Raw genomic sequence first — 14,849 nt, forward strand, 5'->3', positions numbered from 1 at the left:
ACAGTGAGAAATCTGAAGTTCAACAGCTCCGTGGATGACATTGCAATTAAAAGGGATAAAAACAATAAAAAAAAAGATGCTCACAAGGTATCAATTTACAGTGAGCTCAAGTCTCCAGTTTGTGGAGAGTTGTTTGCTTTTAGAGAGGATGGTATGCTGCTCCCAGCAAAGCTATGTAAACATTTTCTACCAAGCCAGAATGTTTTTCCTAGAGCTATCTCATGCATACTGAAGTTCTTAGCTTCAGTTCAGAAGTGTATTTTACTAGAGAATTCACATAAGCAAAAATGAAGCTCTAGGACCTGATCCTATAAATCTCATCAGTCAAAGGGAAGCATAAAAGCATAGAAGTTATGCTACTGTGGAGATGAAAGCCAGATACTACATAGCAGGTCAAAAGCCAGACAAGACAGGCCAGATGCGGAAGAAAGTAAGTTCAGCTTCATAATCACATTTGTGGCATTATGTTTTGAATTTTTTTTTTAATACTACTATGTCTATAAAATGCACTCAGAGTGCACCCTTTCCAGAAACTCAAACAGAGATTTATGTGTTTCAGCCGCTACTGATCTAGTGTGACTGGATCATCGTGAAATAAAAATGTTCAGGGTAATCCAACTGAACGCAATTTGTGTAAAAAAAATTAAAGTAATGTTTACATCTGAAAAAGTTTGCATAGTCAAGACTACTTGACCTGTTGTTAAGCTTTATGCTTCAGTGCTATGTTGGGAAACACTGTCAGCTTTTTAGACTGAAAGGCTCGAGGTCAGACTGGAAAGCTCCTAACCCTTCTCTGATTTCCATGGGGAAGAGCAGAGCTGAGGATCAGACTTCAAGGTACAGGAATGCAAACACTTGGGACTGTGCACAGCTCAGAGGGCTGACTGAGCCTGCCTCACAGGGCTCTGTGCTTGGCACACACTGGTTTGTGTGGCTCCATGCAGCACTGAATACTGTAACCCCGCCAGCAGTGTGATAACCAGCCTGGGGAGAGCATGTTGAGCGATGTACCCACTTTCTGCACTGAGGCTTGGGGTTCACTTTGCAAGGCATCACCAGCTTTTGGCTTTCAAAGAATGATGTTCAGCAGAATCTACTCCTTGATGAAAGGAGAAGGTCCCGAATATCCCCGGCCACTAGAAAGTTGGGAGGAATCGGCTTCAGGTAAGTGCTGGTGTGCAATGAAGGGGAACCAAGCAGTAGGAATAAAGCATGCTGCTTCGTAATGATGCTGATTTTGCAGATGTATCTGCCAGAAATGTCTGCTGCGCCTGGCTGGGTGTGCTCACGCCTGGCAGACGCGCATGCGTATGTCGCAATAACCATAAGGAAATGTTCCTCAGCTCCGTTTTCCTGAGGGTCTGTGGCACAGAGGTATCCATGCTGTCCCATGGAGAGAGGCTTCGACAGAGACAGCAAGGTACAGATGTGCTGTTGGGAGTTCACAAGGAGTTCTCACAGGCCAGTTGTACTTTATTTTCAAAGGTCTTACTGCACCTGGGGCACCTTTCCCATGCGGAGCAGGGGTTCAACAGGCTCATCCAACCTGTCGGGCACAAGGTTGATGCCCCCAGCTCCCAAGGGTGGTAGCTGGGCAGCCTGCCAGGGGGGTGGCACATGCCGGGCTGTGACAGCTTTCCCGGGGTTGCTGCTGAGCAGGGAGGGTCAGAGACACAGGAAGTTGGGGATTTCATGGCTTGGCTTTAAGGTCTGTTGGAGTTAGTCCTACCGTAAGCCATGTTTATATTTCATTAATTCATCTTTTCTCCTTGTGTGAGAGAAAAGGTACCATGAGGTTGCTTTTTATGTTTAAAATTCCCTCTGTATCAAGTTATTCCTGTAGAGATATAAAAAAATTTACAGATGCACAAGATCTGATAGAGAAATCTTCAGCAAAAGGTGAAGGACACTACCTGTCCTGCCAGCAAAGTATTTCTGTCTGCTTTTTAAGTGTTTCATCTCTGTTTATTTCTAGTTGGGGTTAGTTGGTGAGTGGAAAATCCCTGCAAGGAGCAGAAATTGGAAAGTGAAAGCAAGGCATAACTGGACATTTTTGAAGGTTCATGTGATTAGGGCGGACTGGGAGCCCTGGATCTTGGCAGGGGAGCCAGCAGGGGTTAGCATCTGCCTATGGAGTGGGGATAGAGCGAAGAGGGAGGGAGGCAGCAGTGGAGAAAAGCTGCTTGGAAGTATCATCCCACCCCACTTGCCTACTTTCCTCTCCATTTCCCCCATCCCCCTCAAATCCCACATTTCAAATCCACAAACTTCAAATTCTTCAACCAGTGCTAGCAGCAGCACCATTGTGCTGTGCAGAGGGGAGAAAAGGGATGGCCACATCCAAAGAAACCTCCTGCTGGATCTCTTGAATCTCCTGCAGTGGGACTGATCTCCTGCAATGGTCGAGAAGACGAGTTTGGAGCATTTTCTAGGAACAGACCTGGCTGCTGTTACTGAGCAGAAAGAGTGACCGTGGTCTGAAGGCAGCACTGGAACAAGCGACATCTGCAAAGGAGACTTGAGTCTTTCCTCGCTCTTTCTTCTGGCAGTCCAGGGACTGCCAAGCCTTTGTTGTGTGGACCTTTGCACTGTAAATAGCTCTGTGAGGGAGCTCCTCCTATAACCATTTCCTCTCACTGGCCTGCTCCAAATTCCCATGATCCCTGCCGAAGTATGAAGGACGTCAGAGCCGGATATATGATCATTTCCAGTTTCTGTTTCCGTATTGTGTTCAGATTCTTCAGGCAGCTCATAGCAGACCTTTGCCACAGACCCCACGGCTGGCAGGGGGCCATCTCTCAGCTATGGGTATGTGATCCACGATAGTTAATGTTGCAGGGACAGTGAAGTGGTGAAAAAAGTGTTGTCTGGGTCCAAAACTGGGATATTGAATGGAGTCTGAAGCACAGCAGCAAGCAAAGTAAAATCCTCCGAATTGGAATTATTGGTGGCTACCTGTTTCAGCTTCTTCTCTTTGTAGGTGCTGTGTCTCTAGGGTAGAGTGCAGAGCAGAGACTTTGCTGGTAAGTAATGATATCCCCCGCTCCAAGGAATTTGACCTTGTCTGGCTGTCAGACACCTGGGTAGCTCTCACTCCTCATGCTCAAAAGGACAGGAGAGAGAAAATAAGATGGAAAAATTCATGAGTTGAGATAAAGACAAGAAGATCACTCCCCATCTTCTCAGATTCAACTTTACTCCCCTGTTCCTGACTTTTCTACCTCCCCCTGCCCCTACACCCCCCCTCCCCCAATACAGCAGGGAAGGGAAATGGATGTTGTCCTCGGTAACTCAGTGAGAGTTGCCCTCTGTACCTCCATCATGCTCAAAAATTTCCCATGCTCCAGAACGGTTCATTTCCCATGGGCTGCAGTCCTTCAGGATAAGCCTGCTCTAGCAAGGGTTCCTCTCCATGGACTGCAGCTTCCTTGAGGGCCTGCCCACATGCTGCAGCATGGGGTTCTCCATGGGCTGCAGTGTGGATATCTGTTCCACCATGGTCCTCCACAGGTTGCGGGAAGGCAGCCTGCCTCACCATGGCCTTCTCTAAGGGCTGCAGCGGAATCTCTCCTCCAGCACCTGGACCACCTCTTCCCCTCCTTCTTCACTGGCCAGGGAGTCTACAGCGTTGTTTCTCTCACATTTTTCCTTACTCCTCACTGCTCAGCAGCTTTCTCAGAGGCACCACCAGCTTGGCTGATGAGCTCAGCTGTGTCCCGCAGTGGTTCTGCTGAGCTGGCTGTGTCTGGTGTGAGACACCCCAGGGGCTTTGCTCACAGAGGTCATCCCTTCAGCCAACCACTGCCAGGACCTGAGCACCTGCACCTGGTACAGTACCTGTGAGCAGCAGCTTTGTTTTCCTGAACATTGAAGGAGGGATGATGCTATCAGTGCCTTCTGAAAGCACTCTGACTTCTGCAGCTGATCACACACTGCTCAGAAGCCAAATCTTATGCTTGTTAGCCAGGTGGCATCACTGGCCTTCATGCAATAAGCTGAGTTTATTGTGTCAAGTGTATTTCCTTACAATGTATATTTTAGAAAGATATATTGTAGAGAAAAACAGTGATACAGGTCCAAGACAGAGAGGTCAGAGTTATTTCTGTGGTGCTTACCATGCCACTGTCACGGGTTTATTTTTCTAAGAAAACCAAACGGGAATTTTCCTTTGCCCTGCTGCATGTGGGGGAAGGATATTGAGTTGGGAAGACAGCTCTCTGCCTTGGGTGATTAACTACACAAAGGAGCTGGCTGGCAAAACTACATTCCAGGCTAATGGCCCTTCCAAATCTGCGGGGAGGGGAGTGTTTTCTCCTCCTCACAAACGGGGAACATTTCACTTTTTGCCTTAAGGGAGGCAAGGTGTGTGTGTATGTTTTGCTCTCGACCTGGTCATCTGGCTGTTCTCCTCAGCTTGCCTGCGCGCTGCCCCTGCCTCCAGCCCGAATCTGCTCAGAATTCATCGGGGAGTTTGTGCTCGTCGGGGAAACGGAGGAGTCCCGACCGCAGCCAGCCGCAGACAAAGTGAGTTTCGTGGGAAAGAAACCGCCCTTCTTTCCCCTTCTCCCCTTCCCCTCCTTGGAGCTGGGAGATCTCCATTGCGGCTCCTCCCGTGACCCGGAGCCCCCCGCGGTGGCCGCCGGAGCCCAACAGCGCTCCCCTCCCGACGCCACAGAGCACTGCAGGCTCTGCTCCTCCAGCCATCCAACAGCGCTCCTGCCAACCCTGATCAGAACCGCACTAGGGGACAGAGAAGTATCAGGGTGTTTCCTTTTTGAAGGGGACTTTTGGGTACAGGATTATTGCTTAGTTGTTTTTGTGTTCTGTTACTGTTTTTTGCCAATATACATATATCCTTTAATAAAGGGTTGTTATTTTTTCCTTTTTCTGTGCTTCCTCGATTGGAGCCTTTTAATTTCGGATTTACAATTGCTGAGAGAGAGGAGTTTGGTCTACCTCATAACTGGTCCTCCTTAGCAAAACACTCCAGTCTCTTTAAACTGAGACAGTCACATGAATGTATAAACAGCAGTACCTTGGTTCTGGGGCAAACCTGCACTACCCAGCTGAAGGGGGTCTCCTTTTTTGAGATTAGATTTCTGATCAGACCAGGGATATTGCATACTTTGACAGCTTTGGAAGATCCTACTTGAATCTGGATTTCTCTTTCAATGTAGGGCAAAGCAAGCAGCCAAGCACTGATCAGCTCTTCTGCACCTGTGTTATCTCTGGATTCATCTGTCTGCTCCTGAAATGGAGTACTCCTGGTATTGGCTTGATGATTCTGAGCAGTGGATTGAGTATGGAGAAGAGGTGAGATCCATCTGCTGTTGATGCCAAAAGCTTTTGTTAAACCATCTTTGGACAGTTATTTAGGGCATGTTGTTCTGCAGCTGGTGTGTTCTACACGCACCGCTGGGTGCCCTTGCAGTGCTGCTCCGATGCTCGGGTCTTATTAATTGTCCCTCAAAGTAGGACTGGAACTCTGTGAAAGCTTTTAAAGGACTGGCTTTGAAAGTGTGTGCATTTTCCAGAGTTGACAGACATCTTTTGGCTGAAGCTGACCACACAGGCTGAAGGCTGCTTTGTTGCTGTTGTTACAAGCAGCTGTTCTCTGTGGGGTACCCCTCTGTCACTGCAGAACAAAGTGCTTTAAACCTTAGAGACTTCCTTCAGAGCAGCATCACATGATAGAGGCCTGGGGAAACACTGGTACTTCCCCACAGTGACTCCTAAACCGAAGGGTGGTTTCTAACAGGTATAATTTCGTTGTTCTTTCTACAGCATCCAGATCACTGCTCTGCCAGTGTAACGTCTGCATTTCTGGAGAAAGAATATCTAGCTGACAAGAACGCTGTTGTTTTTTTCTGGGCTGGTTCTCAGCACTATAAGATAAACTTTGCAGGTGAAGTATATCCTTGTTTTAAGTCTGTTACACAGTGCAGCTGGCTCGAAGGTATTTTCTTCCATGCAGAGCTTTCACCCTATGTCTGCATCTCTTTGAACAGGTCTTTTTCCTCCTGCAAATTTTCTCCAATGCTACAGACCTTGAGCAGTATGTACATTTCTCTGCAGTTCTGAGATGCCTTGCTCAAGCTTCTACACTTGGGCATCTGTAGTCAAAAAAGCATCTCTGACAATATTGTATATTCAGAAGAAGGGTCGAGAGTAAATGCTTTGCTTCATGGCACCTGGCTTGTCCATTTGGATTTATACAACTAAAGAGAAGGAACAAGAAACCAGAAAAAAAACCAAAACAAAAGACTTAAAAGTCAAGTGGTGAAGAAGTGAGACCATAGTGGACATCTTGCAAGCTAATTATGGGGAGAGAAAGCACAGAGTGCAGCTAATGAAAATTTAGGGCTGGTTGCACAGAGAGAGAAACGGGAAAATGAGAAATGCTTTTCTGTTTCTAATTTATTTACCCATCTTAAAACTCCTGTTAGCTTTCCAAACTTTAAGTCTGTTTCCTGGCATGAATCAAAAGTGGTGTTTAAAGGAGGAAACAATGGATAATTAGCCATGTCACACAGCGTGTGCTCTGTGAGATTGTTACAGGACCAAGAAGAGAGGGCAGACTTTCTTCTTAGCACCACGTAACAACCCAGTGCTGCCAGAAAGTCAGGTTTATGGCCCCCATTGTATAGAAAACTCTTCCCTGCTGCAGGCCTGCCATCAGACCTAGTTTTCTCTGGCTGGCAGCCTGGGTGCAAATACATATGCAGGTGCAGTTGGTGATGGGTTGCCTTTGAGTTTCACAACCTGTGCTTGCTGATCTCCAAGTAGGAGCAGTGCAAGTGAGAACGGTAATGAAGTCTGGACTGGGGTGGGTGGGATAGAGAGAGCCCCACAATGCAATATTCAGGGCTACCTCCTCTTTTATTTTTACTTAACATATAAGAGTGTGTTCCTGGACAATGAATTTTTGAGTTATTGTGTTTTTCTTTGAAGACATGGTCCAAACAAATTTGCTCTTTAAAACACAAAGAAAAGTTATTCGACTGCCAAAACATCCGTTACCTGAAGGTGGACAAGACAGAAGGTAATATACATGCATTATTTAACAATGTCTCTCTAGGACAGCACCTTTCTGCTAAGAAGTTCCTCCTACCCGTCTAAAATGCAATTTTAGATTTCTTAAATTCATTTTTCGATGACTCTAATGGTAAATTTTGTGGCTACAGTATTTGTAAATTATGCAACACTTCTGTGAAGCACTCTGGAGAGATGTTTGGTGGCAGTGTCTGGCAGCTGTGAGAGACCACTAGAGTGGATTTGTTCTCTCTGTGAGAGGCAAGGCTACGTAAGGCTGACCCAACAGTGCCAGGAATTTTTATTCCTTGATTTATGCCTCAAAGCTAATAAATAAACTGTGCAGAGATTAGGAGCAAGAGACTGCCAATCCCAAGAGCTGTGGAGCATATGGATACCATTCCCTGGAAAGCTGAGGATATATTAAAACACAAATTCAGGCAAATCCCTCTAAATTAAATGAACTAGAGGCACTTACTTGAGATGCCCTATCTCATGGCTTTTTTTGAAGGAAGTTCAGCTTAACAGAATTGGAGCACATCTGCTGTAAATGTCAGTTGTGCTACTCATTTATTTTAAAAAGAGCTGCCTTTGCTTCAGAAACTCACCAATAGAAAGTGTGTGTGAAACTGAGGGTTCAGTTTAAGGGCTGGTTCAACCAAAGGGGGGTTAATTAAAAAAAAACCCTAACCAAACCAAACTATAGATCCTGAATGGATGATGATGCTCCTATTGCCTGGGTTAAAACCTGGGTGCCAGGAGGGCATAGTGCTGGAAGTTGTTGAGCACTGACTGGTGCAGTAGTGCCTGCAGGGCACAGCTGTGCATCCACAGGCTCCTGGCTGGCTTGGTCCTGGGGACAGGTACCACTGGCCACCCATCTGGCCAGTGAATCAGAGAAGAGTGGCCACATGGAAGGAGAGGGCTCATGCTCTGGTTTCCTTGAGATGTTCAGATAGCACACATGGAGGGCTGTCTGGAGCAGTTGGATAAACCAGCGAGCTAGGAAGGTGTTACTTCTCATTTGAAGCTCTTCTACCAGTATCTTGACCTGCCAAGGGATGCATCAGTGCCGCTAGGATGTGTGTGGAAATCTAAACTGGGGAAAGGGATAATAGTTATGAGAAAAATAAAACAAAAATAAAAATCCAGGGATACCTGAATGCTGCTGTAGAGCTCGTGATTGGATTCTTCAGAAGGGGGTTTTGGTTAGAAGTGTCGACTAAATTGCTTCTCTTTCTCTTCTGCAGCCAAAACACGACTCTATCTTGTTCTGTCTATCCTCCACAATGGGACCAGTCTGCACTACCTGACGTTGGGTTCAAGGTAGGTCTTTCCAGCTCTCCAGTGGGTAGGATGAACTGTGTTCTGTACTGATTTTCCTGAGAACATGAGTCAAGGCAGTTGAGATGTTCCCAGCTTTTAAACGTGTCTTATAAAAATAAGCAACTATGATGTGAAACAAGACTGACAGTTTCACAGTCAGAAGAGATGTGTGTTTCCTGGGAAGCTCTCTGAGAAACCCCTACGATACCATGCAGGATAAGAAAGGCTCTTTTGGCTATTACTGGTCTGACCTGTCCTTTGCACTGTCCCAAGGCACCTCCTCGTCTGATAAACTGGAGGAATTGCATCTTAAGGGGGTATTGTAATATTTCCCCTGTTGATTTGAGGCAAAATGTTATTTGCTGTGGTAAAACTACAGCTTAGCCCTGTAGGGAAGGAGCTAGGGTGTCAGATTAAGGCAAAACTTTCCACTCTTCTCCAGCCTGAATACTGCTGTTCATTTCAACTTTAGGTTACTCTGAACACAAAATAATCTGGATGCGGAGGTGTGTCCACCGAAGGAAGCTCATATGGGATTGCACTGATTTCCCTCAGTTAGTGTCTGTGCTTCCTCATGGGGAGAGGATGGTTAACAGGAAAAACAGAAGGAGCTTGTGATTTTTATGTAGATGTGAGGAGGTTGATGAGTCCTTTGGGAGGACTGGGAGTTGTTACTGTCAGTAATACCCTATTTTTGGTGTTTTTAAAATTTTCAGTTGATACAGCTCAGCTTTGATTCCCACGAATATGGAATAATCAAAAGGCTGTTTGAAAAGACGATGAAAGATTATTGCATCATTCAACTTCAGAGGATCCAGAACCCAACACTTTGGGAACTTTTTCAGTGGTTTGTATCTATTTTTTTTCATTTTTCTTATGGTATCAGAAGACCAACATTTCCTAATCTATTGTCCTCCGTAGCCTACCTTAGGAGTGGCTAAATCCAGTGGCTCAGCAGATGTGAGGCTGCCATGTACCTGTGTGCCTGGGTCTGGTTGGTAGTGAGGTTCAGCAGATGCTCCCAGTAGGTGCATGTGCATACACAGAAAATATATGAATACACACAGAGAAATCAACACGGGCAGCACAGCACTTGTGCAATTGTGAACAGCACCCATTGGTGCCTCACTGCTGTCCCTTCCTCTGGCTGAACAGAAATGAGTGTCAAAATGAATGTCAGTATAAGAGCCTGTTAATGGAATACATATACATTGATGGATCCCTCTAGGAGCTGGTCTTAGCCTACTCATCTGCTGGCTCCTGAGTCCTCTTGTCTCCAGTTATGTTTTGCATAGACACATACACATGCAAATGGATCTTGGTAGATATCATGGTGTCTTCAGCGATTGGCCTGGACCTCCCAGTCCCACTCATAAGCAAACTCAGACCTTCTGGTCTCTCCAGCATCTGGCCTAGACTTACGACTGCTCCAAAACCTGACTCCTGGGCCAGCTCCCCTCCTTACTGGCTATCCAGCCTTTCACTGGCTGGTGGTCACACACTGGCACACGTGCCCTCGTTTGCTGCAGTTGCTGGGGCTGTGGATATATGGCTCCTGTGACCCAAGGTCCTACTCCAGTTGCCCCACACAGACCCCCAACACGTGCATGCACACAGGCTGGAGACTCCATCACCAGTGTAAGAGTTAGAAATTGGAGTTTAATGAGAAGATAGGGCAGACTGTACTGATCAGGCACTGGATGTGGGCAGACCAGCCTACTAACCAGGCAGTGGCCTGTTTTTACACAACCAAACCTTTTTACCCCCTTATCCATCTATTTTCCTGTTTATCTTTCTCAGACCATCCTGATCTCACCCTTCTCCCACCTATAGTTCCTCTTGTTAAACATTGCATTGTAAGTCCTGTGCAATCCCTGAATGCACTTCCCCTCTGTCCCATAACAAGTCCCATACTCTCATGGGCAGTACCCTCTTTGTGTCTGTGAGCTGCTCTGGGCCTGTTCCATTGCTCATGGTACCAAGTGTCTTCCTGATCTGGGGGGTTGAGGCTTCCCTGGGGCTGAGGCTCCCCTGGGGCAGCCCTTGAAGGAGACTGGGGCTCCTCTCTGTGACTGGGGTTGCCTCTGTGTTCTTTTGTGTGTGTGGAAATGAGCCTTTTATCACATAACCTAATTGGGGTGTGTGTGTGATTCTTGCTAGTGTTATTCAAAAAATAAATTCTTTTCCTTCATCATAACTGAGCTCTGGTATTTCAAGTTTATTCCTTTGGTTTTAGTTTCTTCCACGCAGGAGTTTAAGAAAAAAAAAGGGAGGGACTTTTTTTATGATAAAGGTGGAGCAGAGATTATACAATCTTCACCGTGGGTTCATACAGCTCAGTTTTATAATCATATTTATGCATTCAGGATTTATATAACATGAGAACTGACCAATTTCCAGTCAAGAGATGTTTGTCTCTTTACTCTCTTATGTGGTATGAAGTTGTGGGTGACACAGTCCATAGCGATGCTGAGAACTTTTTGTTTTGCTGTCACGAGCCAGCTGTGCAGCAGGGTACCAACAGAAGTGCAAAGCAGGCAGTAACCCCACTGAGAGTGGTTTGTGTCACTGTTTCTCCATGACCCAAAAGTAGGAGGAGTTGAGTTGGGAAGTTGTCCTCATGTGAACCAGGATAACAAGTCATTCTTTTTTTTTCTTTTTTTTTTTTTTTGGTCTCTAGGCAAAAAGAGAAGATGAAGAAGGTCAATAAATCAAAATGGGTGGATGAGCGGCTCCTGTTCCATGGGACAAATCCATCCCACGTGTCTGCCATCTGTGAGCAGAACTTTGACTGGAGGCTCTGTGGGACTCATGGGACAATGTTTGGAAAAGGTACAAGTGCAGAAGTGTGGCTGTAGCAGCATGGGCTGCAGACCCTGGCCAGGCTCGTATGTGGGTGTGATGTGACTGACTGTCCCTGACCCCTGCACTCCTGCCATTAGAGCACTCTCCCCTGCCTCCATCTGCATTGCTGCAGACAGCATCCACAGCAATCCCTTTCCAGGAGGGACTAAAAACACCCCTCTTTGCTTCAGGTACCTGCAGTTCTGCAAAGCTCTTGGGCAGGTGGGACTGGGAGGTTGATGGCGAAATATGACTGGAGTTTGTCGATGCTTTAAAATAAGCCAATGTGTGTTACCATCTTGGCAAGAATGTGTGTAGGGCTACCTGGAGTTGTTGAATCACTGGCTACCAAGTGCTGACCACAGATGCTTGTTCCTCAGCTGCTGTATTGTCTTACCTGTGCCTTTTTCTGGTCCCTAGGAAGCTACTTTGCCCGAGATGCCAGCTATTCTCACGAATACTGTTCCGCTCGCAGTGGTCACTACACCATGTTTGTAGCTCAAGTTCTTGTTGGAGACTTTGTTCAGGGAAACTCTAAATACTGTCGCCCTCCAGCCCGAGCCAGCAATTCAAACAGACTTTATGACAGCTGTGTGGATGACCCAATAGACCCTTCCATCTTTGTCATCTTTGAGAAGCAACAAATTTACCCTGCCTATATCTTGAAGTACAGCGCTGAGACCCAGTGTGTGGTCCTGTAATGAATGGTGGAATCTCCTTTGAATTCACATTGAATAAATTACTCTTTATTAATTCTTTTTTAATCTTTGTTCAACTTTAGTAGTAGCTTTGGAACACTTCATAATGTGGTTAACAAATATCATTCCCCTGATGGTTTGGGGGGATAGTTTTTTTGGTAGGGGCTATTCTTTTTCCAGCAGAAAGCGCTAAACTTCAGCATTCACTCTAGCCTGGAACAAGGATGAGCTTGCCTTGCATACCCTGATGCAGTGACACCTACTGCTGCTGAAACCACCACCACTGAGTGTACAAATAACTGATACGATCACTTAGGGTTGATTCCTGCCTATGATGGTACTGATGTGCCGAAGGGAGACTGGGCAAGGAATGTGGAAGAAGGAAAAGTGAAAGAACCTAGGTCGTGGTGCACAAGAGAGGAATCATGGCCTGTCTTCTCAGCAAATGGTAGGAAGCTCCTGCATTCGGGAGGCTTTGCAATTAATGCTGGTAAAGAACTTTGCTTTGTTTCCTGGTCTCATTGCTGACATCTCTTCTCACCTTGTTCTGCTATGTCAAGTTCGACCGCCTCTGTGACATCCTGTCCTTCTTCTGTCCCCACTGGGTTTAGGTCAAGAAAAGCAGGCATATTGCAGCTGCTGAAGTTAACCCCCCACCATGCCATGACACCAACAGTGAGGAAGTCTGTGGTGAGCTGAATAATGGCACACAGCAGTGTCCCACCAGTGCTGCAGAGCCACTGCCTGCAGCAGTGAGCAGTGAGACAAAGGGTCTGTGTGAGGGTGGCCACTGGCATGGCCACCTCCTTTCCACCCTGCAGGCTGAAGTTGGTGATGGCTATTTTGTGTTGCCCTGCTGCTGCCTGGCACTCCTCCCAGTGATTGAGAAGTTTCCCAGTGGTGTGTGCTCCAGCTGGGATGATGTGGGGGAAGCTTGGGTTGTGGTCATAGTACTTGAAACTTGGTGGATGGTGGGATAACATTTAGGATGACCAATAGCATGGAAACAAAAATTTGTGGTTTATTTTAAAACAGTCTTGATGTATAAGCTGTCATAATTCATCAAGAGTCACAAGTGGTTCAGCTGTGCATGCCATATGTGGAAGGAACCAAGAGGAGGGATGTGTGTAAGGTCTCATCAGTTTTCCTAAAGCCTGTTATTTTCAGGCACAACCAGTGCCCTTAGAAAATGTCAGAAAGACAACTGAGTGCAATGAGTCCCTGGGCTGCCCTAATTCATGCACTTCCATGTCCCACTGCTTTTGTGGGAGCCTAAGGGTTGTTCTTTTGCAAATTAATGATCTAATCTTGTCAGACACAGGTGAGCAGAGAACTGTCTATGCAGTCAGGAAGTAAAAATGAAAGTCACTTAAATGGACTTTTTCCCTGAATATAAGATATTTTTTATTTTAAAAAAATAAGAAAAGCACATACCAGCTGCCACACACCTTTCTCAATAAGGAAAGTGGTGAACAGCTAGTTGCTCTCCTGTACTATCAATACTACTGCATTGGAAAACTGCTGTGATTTTGTAGATCTGTTTGCCATGGATTTGTCAGTTGTCCTAGATCTGCATCCTGTGCCTTGTCTGAACATGAACCTGAGCATTATTTGTACAAACAATAACAGAAAGTCTGTTTTAAGATGATAATTTTATAGCTAGCTGGGATTACATAGAGGTCTTTGTTTTACAGACTTGCTGCCTGGCTGTGGCACTCTGTGGTGCTGTGCATGGGCAGCCTTCACCCCTTGCTGCCTCCGAGTTGCAGGCTTGCAAGGATGAGAAGGGACTGAATAATGACCATTTTCAGCTGTCACCTTTCTTTGGTCCTTGCAACATTGCATAGCTTTTCTCCATGGCTTCATCAGCTTATGGGGGGTTGCATGTGCAGCCTTTGGGCAGGACAAGGGCATGGAGATGGAGGGTTTGGGAAGAGTTTTGTTATTAAAGAATTATGAGAGTTATTACAAAAAATGCTCTGTGGATTGATGCCTTTGTACAAACCATCTTCTCCCATTCTTCTCCTCCATGACAGAAGAAACCATCCATCATGTGGGAAAAAGTTGTTTCCAGCAAGATGGGCTTCAGAGTATGATTGCCAAACTTGTTGGGGGCAGGAGAAAGTAAGGGAGAGCCTGCTGAGAAGCGGGCCAGCCACTGAAAAAGGGGGGGGGGTGTGTTGATCTGAGAAAGAAGAAACCAGGCAGAGAACAGAGAACACGTGCAAACGTGCACAGTTTGGAAGACAATGAGATTTTCCAGTAAGTCAAAACTATTTCTGACTGCAGTGAGAGTTTCTTGCAGCCTCCAGCTGCTTCCAGAATTAGGTGCTGGGTGTTATATTGAGAAGGTCAGACAGGGCCTGGTGTGAGCAGCTGTAAGTGTGCTGATGTGGGACTGCTATGGGCTCTGCAGGTGCTGCAGTACTGGATCTGACATGGAAGCTGTCCTTGAGGAGCCCATGCTCTTTCACAGTCACTCTCTGCAACACTCCCTTTATGTGTCCCAAAGCAGCAGTCTTGCCTCCAGTGACAGGGAGAGTGGATGGGAAGGAGCAGATGGAGGGCATTCACCTGCTTGAAAACTGACCTAATCAAAACCACCACAAAACACAACTCCAAAATACAGTGTTTGGCATTAGCAGTTTCCAGTTCTGCTTGTTTTGACATCAGTAAGGAAGCGGGGCGGGGTTGCAGCATGAATTTTGACTGGCATAGGATGAAACTGAACCTCTAGCCCAGCAGATTTGGGAATCTAAAGCTAAAAGACTTGGGAATATTTCAGTTAGTGAGGCACTGAGAGCAGAAACTGCTAGTAAAAGTGAAAAGCAACTTAATCTGTGAATACTTCTTCATGGGAGTTTTGTTCAGTATTGTAAATTTGCTAAAACTTCTTCCCAACCTGAACCTCCTGCTACCTCTGGAGTGCCTGGGTGCCTTTGAAGTACT

General features: G+C 46.2%; 1 protein-coding gene across 7 annotated transcripts; it reads left to right on the forward strand.

Moving 5' to 3' along the window:
• The first annotated feature begins 1,200 nt into the window (after positions 1 to 1,200).
• Positions 1,201 to 11,955, forward strand: LOC135414231 (protein mono-ADP-ribosyltransferase PARP12-like). Of its 7 annotated transcripts, none has more exons than XM_064654749.1 (10): positions 1,201 to 1,420; positions 2,981 to 3,023; positions 4,354 to 4,524; positions 5,178 to 5,313; positions 5,785 to 5,905; positions 6,952 to 7,042; positions 8,283 to 8,358; positions 9,075 to 9,205; positions 11,039 to 11,190; positions 11,623 to 11,955. In XM_064654749.1, the coding sequence occupies exons 4-10, from the start codon at positions 5,254 to 5,256 to the stop codon at positions 11,901 to 11,903; spliced, it is 912 nt and encodes a 303-aa protein (XP_064510819.1). In that variant the 5' UTR covers positions 1,201 to 1,420; positions 2,981 to 3,023; positions 4,354 to 4,524; positions 5,178 to 5,253; the 3' UTR covers positions 11,904 to 11,955. The 7 variants fall into 7 exon arrangements, with proteins under 7 accessions (XP_064510819.1, XP_064510821.1, XP_064510823.1 ...); XM_064654751.1 differs by lacking the exon at positions 1,201 to 1,420 and adding an exon at positions 1,427 to 2,808; XM_064654753.1 differs by lacking the exon at positions 1,201 to 1,420 and adding an exon at positions 1,427 to 2,808 and having other exon boundaries at positions 4,414 to 4,524.
• The last annotated feature ends 2,894 nt before the right edge of the window (positions 11,956 to 14,849 follow it).

Source organism: Pseudopipra pipra, chromosome 5 (genome assembly GCF_036250125.1).
Source record: "Pseudopipra pipra isolate bDixPip1 chromosome 5, bDixPip1.hap1, whole genome shotgun sequence".
NCBI lineage: Eukaryota > Metazoa > Chordata > Aves > Passeriformes > Pipridae > Pseudopipra > Pseudopipra pipra.